The 12602-nt window shown below is 32.7% G+C and overlaps 1 protein-coding gene across 2 annotated transcripts; it reads left to right on the forward strand.

The window, feature by feature from the left end:
- Positions 1-393: 393 nt before the first annotated feature.
- On the forward strand, positions 394-8984 carry LOC107950689 (vacuolar protein sorting-associated protein 45 homolog). 2 transcript variants are annotated; one of them, XM_016885584.2, is made up of 14 exons: positions 394-938; positions 1095-2604; positions 3250-3451; positions 3596-3675; positions 4266-4493; positions 4754-4879; positions 4987-5067; positions 5146-5287; positions 5399-5577; positions 6759-6914; positions 7337-7444; positions 7528-7649; positions 8137-8268; positions 8468-8984. In XM_016885584.2, the coding sequence occupies exons 2-14, from the start codon at positions 2515-2517 to the stop codon at positions 8526-8528; spliced, it is 1707 nt and encodes a 568-aa protein (XP_016741073.1). In that variant the 5' UTR covers positions 394-938; positions 1095-2514; the 3' UTR covers positions 8529-8984. The 2 variants fall into 2 exon arrangements, with proteins under 2 accessions (XP_016741073.1, XP_016741075.1); XM_016885586.2 differs by lacking the exon at positions 394-938 and having other exon boundaries at positions 2256-2604; positions 4757-4879.
- Positions 8985-12602: the final 3618 nt, after the last annotated feature.

Consider the following 12602-nt stretch of genomic DNA (forward strand, 5'->3'; position numbering starts at 1 on the left):
GTTGTGGCTTGCCACATCAACATCCTTTCACGTGGCATGCAACATGTCGTCTCTTGATGGCTATCGTTAGTCACACTTTTAATGGTCAATCCAATCAACTAACGGTTTCCATTAACAGAAGGGTCCAATTGATTATTATTTTTTATCATTAATGACTCAATAGAATGCACTCTTTTTTAAGGGCTCAATTGATTTCTTTTTTCATTTTTTACTAAGGGTTTATTTTACCCTTAAGCCTTTCTTTTATTATAGGGATAAATCAACTTTACACTTAAATTTTCATTCAATGTGCAATTTGATATATGAGCTTCAATTTGGTGGCAATTACACACATGAAATTTTATTTGTTGTTCATATGAACTTATAAAACTTTGATTTTGATAGGCAGATTATAACTTAAAAATTAGAGAGTGCTCTCTTTTAGTTCTCCCAAAGAAACAGTAAGTACTGTGGTTGGGTAGGAGGCGAGTGGTGACTTTGGGAGTATGGAAGGGGGGATGAGATATCCTTTCTTGAAGAAGAACTGATTCAATTAACGGTGAAAAGTTCGTTAGTAGTTCCGTCTGAAAATCCAACGTTGATTTGTTCTATCTAGACTAGGAAAACTTACAATCCGGATAGTCTGAGAGCACAAAAGAAGAGTATATGGAAAACCAAAAAGAAGTTCGAGATTCAAGTTGCTGGACAAAATTTATTCATGATAATGTTCGAAGCTGAAGAGGATTTAGAGTAGATTTTGGAAGGTTGCCCATGGTTTTTTTGAAAACAATTAATTATTTTTGATTGGCTGTTACAATCTATCGAACGAAATAAGATCCACCTTATCTTTTTGCCTTTCTGGCTAAAGATTGACCCGTGTCCGCCAGAGTGTGATAAAAAGGACTTGATGCATGCTGTTGGTTCCACTTTTGGGGGAGTAATTCGATCAGAAATCAAAGGTGAGTTCTACCGATTAAAAGTTAATCTTTAGATGTGTAAAGACCATTGAGTAGAGGGATTTTTGTCACATCAGATAATCAGGGAAAATTTTGGCTCTCTTTCAAATATGAGAATCTTCTGACTTTCTGCTTTGGTTGTGGTCATTTGGGTCATAGGGTTAAGGACTATATGGCGATCTCGTCTGAAGATCATAAAAAGGCGGAAGATGATCTTCCTTATTCTTTGGTGCTTAAAGCTGAATCATCTTTATTAAGAAGAAAAAGTTTAAAGTTTAGTTTCTCGACGAAAAAGACAATGAATCAGTGTTATTATACGGGTGATGAAGCGATGAGTAAAGATGGTGGCTCTTCTACGGAGGTACCGAGAAAGGATTAACATAAGAAGAAGGAAGCAAGTTTGGAAAAGACACCTATTTTTTTGGAAACAAATAATATGCGGCAAATTTCTGGGGATTCAATAGCTAATTTATCTCCATAAATTACGTTATTGATTTGATGGATAGATTAGTCAAAATCCATGTGTTGAGGTGGATAATTTGGAAAGGGGAGATAGGTTAGAGGGGTTTGACAGTTTAATAGTGGTTTAATTTTCTAGTTACAAAAAAAATAGCTGGTGTTGGTTAGATAAAAAGAAAAGTTTGATATGAGTATGATCAATACGGTGATGGGTAAACTGAAAAATACTAAAGACTTGTTAGAGGAGACTGAATTATCTCTTTCTTTTGGGGATGGAGTGAAAATATTAAAACTTGTTAAATGGAACTTAGAGGTTTCTATACAATCAGATTTTTTGAGGCTTACCTTGGAGCATGATTCTACTACTTTGCAAATAGTATCAGCAGCTGCCAGTTGGCATGCCGACCAAAAACTGGCAGCCGACTGAAAATAATGAAGCTCTTAAGTTGGAATGTCTAGGGACTAGGGAATCCTCGGGCTATTAGTAGGCTTTCAAAATGGTCATCTTTATGGAGACAAAGCTGGATTGTATTAGAATGGAGCGTGTTCAAAGGCGTTGTGGCTTTCAAAATGGGCTAGATGTTTCAGCTAATGGTTTTAGAGGAGTTCAATTATGCATATTTAAAGAAATAAATATGTTTGTTATTTTCTTATTGGATTAATATAATTATTTGTATATGCAATATAAAAACTTTAAAAAAAATCTATTCTATAATGTTGTTAGATGTTCGTAAAAAATTAAATCAACCCAAAATTTCATGTTTAAAATTTTAGAAAATTTAAAAAATTATTATTTTGCAAAAAAAAAAAAATTTGTTACCAACATTTACATATTTTCCCAAAAAATGAAAACGCTGCGTTTGAAGCTAGAGCGAAACGCTGCTTTGGGATCCTCCTTCCCTTTTTTGCATTTTAGATTTCTAGAAATTCTATTGCGCTGGCCTACGCTTAATCCTTGAGCCTTAAGCAGATCTGGATCTTCTCTTTGAAAGAAAAAAAAAGGAAAAGAAAAAAAAACACGTTAAAAACGGTTTCAACTTCCCGGGAACATCACAGCTCGTTTCTTGATCATTAATCTCAGCTGTCAGTTCTAAAGGGCTAAGCTTAGAGAAGATCGAAGATGGTGCTGGTGTCGGCCGTACGGGATTATGTTTACCGGATGTTACAAGACATCTCCGGCATGAAAGTCCTCATTCTTGATTCTCAAACGGTAATTAATTTTTCTGATTTTTAATCTGTATTTACCTTAATTATATACGAAATAAATTTTAACTTATTGTTTTCGATTTTATCATTAATTCCAAATGTAAGGTTATTTTAATTAGAAATAGATTAGTGCTGGAAATTGTTATGATCCGAGAGGTAGAAATCAGGGGATTTTAGACAATTAGGACCTGAAGCGATCATTTTCAATTTATTACAAACAGATTTGTAATTTAATTGGCAATGAAGCCTCGAATTGCTTCTAGCTAATTAGGGTGAGCTTATTGTTATGGCTTTTCAGTTTGGTTGTCTCTTGAATGCTGGAATCTGCAAGAGATCGGTTGGTGTGGCTTAGGCCGTAGTGTAGCTTTTATGATCCTTTTTTTACAGTACAATTTCAGTTTTTGAGGCCAATTACCATCCGCTTAAGTTACCAATCAAATGCTGTGGTATTACATTCTTATATTTGATGACGCAGTAATGTTTGCATCACTTTTTTGTATGATAATCTAAGATTATATTTTGCATTTTTTGGGCTAATATATGTAGCTTTTTCATGGGTTAGCATAATACTTAATACTAATGAATCTTTAAAAGGAAAAAGAAATGTGATTTTGATTATGGGTAATTTATTCTGCTTTCTGAGTCATAGGTTAGCATTGTGAGTGTTGTTTATTCCCAATCAGAGCTACTTCAGAAAGAAGTCTTTTTGGTAGAATTGATAGACTCCATCTCCAAGTCAAAAGAATCTATGTCGCATCTCAAGGCAGTTTATTTCCTTCGGCCTACATCAGAAAATATTCAATATATGCGGCGTCAGCTATCTAACCCTAGGTTTGGAGAGTGTCACTTGTGTAAGTTCTTTGCATCTTTCAGTATTTGATGTTGCCCGTAATTTCATTTTACTGTGAAAATGTGCAAATTGTTTTATTGCCCAGTTTTAGATTATTATTTTTTTCTTCTTTTTGGTTCTTTTTCATCTCATTGGATTTTTGCAGTTTTCTCAAACATGTTGAAGGATACTCAGATTCATCTTTTAGCTGATTCAGATGAACAAGAAGTTGTCCAGCAAGTCCAGGTACATCTAATATGCTGAATTTTTTTTGACTGGCGCATATAGCTTGCAGGGCATCATCTGGCTCTCTATTTAACAGTAAAATTATCACAACTACTGAGTCTATAATTTATCCATAATTGGATAAATAAGGTATCTTATAACAATCTACTAGAAAATAAAGGAAAAGAATCATATCTTGTGCATAAGTGAGATCTCCTGATGTCAAGAGAACGCATTGCTTAATTAAAAATTGAGGACTGTTTTTTTATTGTATTATTTTTTTCCTTCTAAGAGCAACTAAATATTTAACATCTAAGAAGACCATTCCATTTGTGGTTTGATCTAAGTATCAATGGGGAATATTTTCTTTATGCCAATATTAGAAATGATGCATTACCAAAATTGACAGGGTTGATCTAATCATCGTTATGCTAGCTTGAGGGTTTTTTTAAATTTGTAGTCCAATTGACCTCTTTATATGGGTCAACCTGAATTTCCTTAATAGCATTATTCCATGCATTGCTGTATATTTCAGAGATGCTCTATAATTTTACATCAGAATTTGAAAGTTTACTTTTTACCCTTATATAGTTGCTGCCTTGATGTTGCAGGAGTTTTATGCAGACTTCATTTCAGTTGATCCTTATCACTTCACTTTAAACATGCCCTCAAATCATTATTATATTCTCCCAGCAGTTGTGGACCCTTCTAATTTGCAGCATTTCTGTGACCGAGCTGTTGATGGTATTGGTGCAGTTTTCTTGGCATTAAAACGGAGACCAATTATTAGATATTCAAGGGCATCTGATATTGCAAAAAGGATTGCTCATGAAACAGCAGTAAGTGAAATTGCAATCCTAAAACGATTACAAATATTTATACAAACAATTGACAAGAATTTTACTAATAGAAACTGTTCTAGCTTTGGTTTGATCTATTGTGTCACGAGTCCTCCAATACATGTATACGTCATATTTCAGAATGGTTTTAAAGTTTTGTCTTGGGCAAGAAGCTTTTAGTCTGTTCCAGAAATCTGGAGTCATGAAAAGGAACTGATTTTCTTCTTTTTCCTTTTTGTTGTCTTCTGTGTGTCTGATAGAAGTTAATGTACCAGCAAGAAAGTGGTCTTTTTGACTTCAGGCGGATGGAAATGTCTCCGTTGCTGCTGATAGTTGACAGAAGGGATGATCCTGTGACTCCATTGCTGAACCAATGGACCTATCAGGTACATGGTAGTTCTGATTCTTTTGTAACAATTTCTTAAATACAAACTATGCGTCCTGTTATTTTCACATGGTAGGAATATCACAGTTACTGAATTACTATCTGTAGGCAATGGTTCATGAATTGATAGGTATTCAGGATAACAAAGTGGATTTGAGAAGCATTGGCAAATTTCCCAAAGATCAACAGGTTGATTGCATCTTCTCTCTGCTAGACATATTTGTTTAATATTACAGTGGTTTTATTTTTGTGGTCTCTTGCTTTCAGGAAGTTGTGCTTTCATCAGAACAAGATGCTTTCTTCAAAGCTAACATGTATGAAAACTTTGGAGATATCGGAATGAATATCAAGCGGATGGTGGATGATTTTCAGCAAGTTGCTAAAAGCAACCAAAATATACAGACTATAGGTTCGTATGAGACAGAATAAAAATATTTTAGATTTATTAGTAAATCTTTTTGTTCATTATTACTTTGTTGCTGAGATAGGTCATTAAGTTATTATGCTTTGAAATATGCAGAAGACATGGCCAAATTTGTAGACAATTACCCGGAGTACAGAAAAATGCATGGGAATGTTTCAAAGCATGTCACATTGGTAACAGAAATGAGCAAGATAGTTGAGGAGAGAAAACTTATGTTGGTTTCAGAAACTGAGCAGGATTTGGCTTGCAATGGGGGGCAAGTTGCTGCTTTTGAGGTAGTGTTCATGTGTTTGTTTTATCTACGTTTCAAAGTTTTTGGCTCCATATCTGTTTATGAGTCTATATATATCAGTCGGTTCCGTATTACAATCTGTTATTCCATTAAGATACAGAAGATATAAATGCTATTACAATTGGTGGTTTCAAGGTAGAAGCATCAAGAGGATGAATCTGAAATATACCAAGGGACCAAGGGATTGGATCCTAGGAGTTGCATAGGGGTGTTGCATTTGTTGTTAGAGATGTTGAAAGTGAAAAGCTTCCTAGAATGTTTGAGATTGATCGATAAAAACTACTGTTGAAATGGATAGATGATGATTTCTTGTTGTTATGTGAAATTGGAACTTTTGTCAAGGGGTAACTGTTGGCTCAGTATCTATTGAGCTTATGTTTGTCTCTCACAGTGTTCTTGTTTGAAAAGGGACAAAAGGGTTTGTGGAAGATCTAAGCAGCAATTTTCTTTTCCTCTTACACACATTAAATGATATACTATTGGAAAAAAAATTAGAATGAAGAAATGATATTTAGTTGTAGCGAAAATGCCTGCTGCTATTTGTCTATGTGCTTGATTAAGACTGACGATTCAAAAGCCTGGAAAGGTTTAAGAAGCCAAGCTCTTCTTTGATTAGGTTTACCATTCTGTTTTCCTGCTTATTTTCTATTTCTGATGCTACACTAAGGGATACTCAGTCATGACATATTAGGAAATAGAGGCCAGGATTCGTAGGAACAAAATAAAAGAATGTTAATTTTCCAAGTAGATATCTAAAGGAATTAGGATGAACAAAGATTGAAGAAATATAGTTTATATATTGACTCTGAAATCTTGTTGGAGATGATCAATGGGATGTGTAATCAAATAACAAATTTATATCTAACTGATTATGATAAAAGTAATGACACTGTATAGTGGAAGAGACTATGATTTATTTACAGTACACATATTATGCTGCAGTTTAAGTTGTCTTGGTTATTACTCATCAAGTTTTAGTTTAGTTAAATCTACCTTATCTTACCATGTACAGATCAAAAGTGGGCCTCAGTATCTGTTTTAGTCATTTGATTCGGTAGTGGTCTTTTTTAGTTTATTGTTTGGAGATATAGATGGAACTCCATTTAAACTATCATGTTACAATTGACAGGCTCTAATGACCTTATTTACATGTTTCTTTTTTAGGCAGTGACAAATCTTTTAAATAATGAAAGTGTATCTGATATTGACCGACTTCGCCTGGTAATGCTGTATGCTTTGCGCTACGAGAAGGAGAGTCCTGTCCAGTTAATGCAGCTATTTAACAAACTGGCATCTCGGTCTGCCAAATACAAGCCAGGGGTAATATAACCAACATTGAAATATTTTTGCTTGAAATTCCTGTATCTTCACATTTGATTTATATTTCTTTTCTCGTGAACATGCATTCCATTGCTAAATTGTTTGTGAATGACTGTCCTTGACCAAAATTTAGTGCTCATCAATTGTGTTACAACCAGATATCTCTTTTGGCAATCTAGTTTTCTAATTAAAAATTCTTTTTGTTGGTAAAACTTATCCATCTATTCAAGCTGCATGCATTTTATATGATATGCAGTGTCATTACTCATTGGTTAATTCTATCTGATGCTTAATCAGTCAGCAATAATGTTTTTTTTTTTGGGCCAAAAGTCACAAATAATTTTTAATAACTATTCGTCTATTCTTATTGTCATTTCAATGGGGTCAAAACTGGTTATAATTTGTTGGCAATTCTGGAACAGCTTGTGCAGTTTCTTCTAAAGCAAGCAGGGGCTGATAAGCGTACTGGTGATCTTTATGGAAATCGTGATTTTCTAAATATTGCTCGCAACATGGCTCGTGGACTGAAGGTTTTATGGAAAATATTTTATTTAGTTGCTAGGAGACTGTTTCTTCATTTTCTCATGGATTATTTTCAAACTTTTCTTACTAGGGGGTTGAGAACGTGTACACCCAGCACCAGCCTCTTCTTTTCCAAACTATGGAAAGCATAATCAAAGGACGACTGAGAGATGTGGACTACCCATATGTTGGAAATCATTTTCAGCAGGGCAGGTTTGTAGCTATTTATAAAGTTATCGAACTTTTTTGGGAAAGTTTGCAGTAGATCTCGGTTTCTGAATAACTGTATGGCTACAATAAATTTAATATCAGCTATTTAAAGCTTTAAAGTAGACACCCTTTGATATTGTAACTTGCATATTTAGTTCTTTGCTGGCATCCTCTGAATTTGATGCTTGAACATTTGAATAATATGTGGCTGCTAACTTTGAGTAGTAGAGCCTGTTTTTTCTTGTTGCAAGATGATCTAGAACTCCTGAGAATGAAAAGTAAGATGATGCAGAAATTATTTGAGAGAGCTACAGTGAGCACACAATGCAGTTTAGATCTCTAGGGTACAGATTTATTAATAAGCTACAGGAAGTCTATTTCCTTGTGAAAGATGATATTATTAATGATAAAGCATATACAAGGAAAAAAAACACATATATAAAGATCGAATTAATAAAATTTCAATGATGCTTGCTCCACCTGTATACAGGCCACAGGAGGTGGTTATATTCATCATTGGTGGAACAACTTATGAGGAATCGCGCTCTGTTGCTCAGCTAAATGCCAGCAATTCTGGAATTCGTTTTATAATTGGTGGAACAGCAGTTCTCAATTCTAAGAGGTAGGCTTTGGATATTCACTGATTCTTATACCAAATAAATGCATGCTTATCTGGAATAAAATAGGTTTCCTAGTGATCTCTATGTAGTCCCTGTAAAGTTGTTTTATGAAAATGCTTTGTAAAACGAGTAAATGTTGGTTTAATGATTGCTGAGCCAGCTCTTCTTAAACTTGTTTTGGTTTGGGCTCTTAAAATGCAGGTTTCTGAAGGACTTAGAAGAAGCTCAGGGGATAGCTCGAAGCAATGCCAATGTTGTTTAAGTCCAAATTGTGGCGTATATATATACGGGTTGAGCATGAGAAGCATGTAAATAAGCATTTGTGGGTCATTAGTTTAGATGATTGGCAGTGGAACTGTGTTGGTAAAAGCAATATGACAAGGTGAGACTCGTGAAATCAGCTCATTGTCTGTGTTTAAGATGAGATAAATGGTTCGACGATCACCATTGCAGAGTATAAGTGAAAGGTAGAATTGGCTAACCCCCTCATTGTATTCGTCTTTAGGGGGCATTACCATATTTCTTCTACATAAAATTTTGTAATTTAGTATTCAACTCCTCCTTTTGTGTTTTGCTGTTGTGTACCTCATTGATGCATCTAGCATTCACCCATGTATTTGTATCGTCATCTGATTGTCAAAAATGGAAGCTATAGTTTTCTCTTTAAACCATCACTCTTTTCGAAAGGAAAAAATGAAGATCTTATTATTTATTATCATCATCGTCGTCATGAATGAATAGGGGGAGCAGGTTATGCATGCTAAAATCGTATAACATATTATTAATATTTATACTAGTAATCATATTCACCTTTAGTTCTACAACTAGGGTAAAGAAAAATAAAATCCAGAGTTTGATGGCTGAAATCAGCGGGAGGACTATAGTAACCGATAATTTTAGGTATTGTATATTTTTGAGTCAGAATTTTATTTGAATTATTTTATATTTATCTAATTTTTTGAATATTAATAATTAATGTTATAAAAATTTAGATATGATGATGCATTCCTGTTGGGTTTGTATAATGTTTTTAGTTACTTTTTATATTCTGTTGAGTAATAGATGTATTTTTTATATAGGATGGTTCAACTTTGCTTTGGCTAAAAATAAATATTTATTCAACATTATTTTTTGTTTGTAAAATTGAATTGAGTCGGAAAAAAATTTCAATATCCGGTGATCACAATCTTTTCACAGTGAAAATGATGAAAAGAAAGTTGAAACTCCTAAAGAGGCGTCGGAAGTGTGATTGTAGGGAAGAAAGGTGACTGCTGGTATATTGAATTGGAAACCTCCTGCCCGCCAACCCTCACAAACCCCATTAATACCAAATCTTAAACTTTACAACCCAATCTAATCCAGAACATCCACAATCATTTATAATGGATTTATTTTTCTTAATATATGTATTTTAATTTAATATCTTGTCTCATGGTAAAATTATCGGTATATGTCAATTTCAAGAAAAAAAATTAGGGATTTATATTAAATTTTTATTATTTAAAAGCGTGTCAATAGAAAGTTTTTTTTTTTTTTTGTGTAAAACACTTCACACAAGACCATTTTACCACATCAGTAAAGAAAAAGCCAATTTTCTTAAATTTAATAAAAAATTGTCCTAAATACGTAACTTTTTTTTCTTGAAATTGGCATATATGATAACTTTGTCCTTTCTCTCTCTAAGTTCTTCATTTATTATTAGGGTTTACAACTGTTGAACTTGTTAAAAAAATTAATCAAAATAATTATTTATTAATATGTTTATCATAAAATATTACTATAAATATTTGTTTATAAGTTGTTCTTAAATCTTTATTATTATATATTTTTTTCCAAATACACAAATAATACTTTAAAATTGAATAAGTAAAACTAATTGAGAATTTAAAATGAATCAATTGCATATATTCATTAATAAAAAAAGTAAAGCTTATGTTCTATTTATTTTTAATTTGTAAATTTCAAGAGTGAGATTAGGCTAGATTTATTCATGGGTCCGAATCACTCACTTAAGTTTGAAATTTCATTCAAAAAATAGATTTATATAAAACTTAAGACTCATTTTCTAAATAGACCAGACATTGAATAAGAATTTTTTGGCTTAAGCTTGACCCGAATATATTATTATAATAAATAATTATATTAATTATATATTTTAAATAATAATTATATACTTATATTAAATCACTAACTCAATATCAATTTAATTTATTACCATGAACTCAAAAAAAAATCCAATCCCCCAACGGGTAATTTACCAATAAAAGCCTTTTTTTTTCAAAATTTACCGAAATGGGCCAACTATTTAATTATTTATCAGAATGGTCCATTTTTCGCGAAATCGCATCCACGTCAGCGCGATGTCAGGGTACGCTCCAGGAAATCGCGTCCACGTTAGTGCGACTTGCTGACGTAGACAGAAATCGCGCCCTAGAGGACGCGATTTGCTGACGTGGTATGAACAATTTATGTTTTTTAGCTTGAAAAACTTTGAAAGGCCATAACTTTTGGCTCGGTTGTCCGATTGAGACGATTTTTTTTATTTCGAATAAATTTTTGAGATATACGCGCTGAGAAACTGCTTAGAGATGAATAGGGACTAATTTGTAAAGTATAATTTGTTAGTTACGAGTATAGGGACGAAAGTGTAATTATTTCAAAATTAGCATGAAATTTTTGTATTTAAGAATATTTGAATGTTATGGAAGGATGAAATTGAATTTGAATTGAAAAACGAAGCTTAGATTTGAAAATATGACTATTTAGGTTTTAGGGACTAAATTGAATAAAATGGAAAATTTTAGGGAACTTCTCAAAAGTGGAATGAGCTGACTTATACCTATAACAGGATGATATAAGACAATTCTGTAAAAAAAGATCCGGTGTTTACTTCAAATAAATAAGGAAAATAATGATTTGAATGTTTCAAAATTCAATTTTAAACCGAAAAAATCAAAATTTAAGGGCAAAAAAGTTATGGCCTTTCAAAGTTTTCCAAGCTTAAAAACATAAACTATTCATCCACATCAGCAAATCGCGTCCTCATAGGCGCGATTTGTGTCCACGTAAGCAAATTGCGCTGACGTGGATGCGATGTCCTAACACGTACCCTGACATCGTGCTGACGTGGATGCGATTTCGCGAAAAATGGCCCATTCCGGTAAATAATAAAAAAATCGGCCCATTTCGGTAAATTTTGAAAAAAAACGGCTTTTATTGGTAAATTACCCCCAACTAAATAACTTAGACGAAAATAGAACGAAAATATAAAATTTTAAATCTAATATTTAATATAACGAAAGTTTTGGTCACTGATTCATCTCTATGCTATTATTTTTTCTTTGACCTTCATTGTTCATAATATTATATCATAGTCTATAGGCATATATATCCATCATACCCCAATTTCGAACCTGCAAATGGGAAATAATATATTTTCAACATTATTTTTATTATAAGTTTTTATTATATCTATTTTTTTATACAATGCTTAAAACTATCCATAGTCTCTTCTCAACCTTTAAATAAAAAGATAATGAGCTTCAACACACTCGAAGCCATGTTCTTCTGCACTGGCAACAATACCAATACCAATCGAGCTAAGAATCAATCAGTATGTTGAGAAACTCATGTATATTCAGTAATGATAAAACCTTAACAGTTTAACAGTTTCACAAATTAGTCCCTGGGCTAGCTAAATTAAGCTACAACGATCCCAAAAACATATAAATCAATAAAAATGAGACAAAATACATACTTAATCAAAACATGGTCGAACCCTAGCTTCAAAAATGGCTACTTTTCCCTTGTGAAAATTGGTTGAAGAAGAAAATAAAAGTTGAAAGCTTGTTTTACTTTATTTAATTTATCATTTAATTACTTAATTACCATTATAACCTTTAAAAACTTTAATAATTACACTTATGCCAAGCCATGTACATCCACTATCACTATTCATGGTCTAATTACCATTTAAGGACTCTTACTTTAAGGTTTTATAACTATTTAATACCTTTAGCTATTAGAACTCAACTTTTGTACTTTACGCGATTTAGTCGTTTTTATCAAATTGAGCATGTAAACGGTAAAATTTCTTAACAAAATTTTCATACGGTACTTCTATCATATTGTAGGCAGTAAAATAATAATAAAATAAATTTTTGGATTTTGGATTTTTGGTCCGAAAACCACTGTTCCGATTTCACTAAAAACGGGTTGTTACATTACCCGGTTGATAATCAATGATCAAATCATAGTCTTTCAGTAGCTCAAGCCATCTACGCTGTCTCAAATTCAAGTCTTTCTGCAACATCAAATACTTCAAGCTTTTATGATT

The sequence above is a fragment of the Gossypium hirsutum genome, chromosome D03 (genome assembly GCF_007990345.1).
Source record: "Gossypium hirsutum isolate 1008001.06 chromosome D03, Gossypium_hirsutum_v2.1, whole genome shotgun sequence".
Taxonomy (NCBI): Eukaryota; Viridiplantae; Streptophyta; class Magnoliopsida; order Malvales; family Malvaceae; genus Gossypium; species Gossypium hirsutum.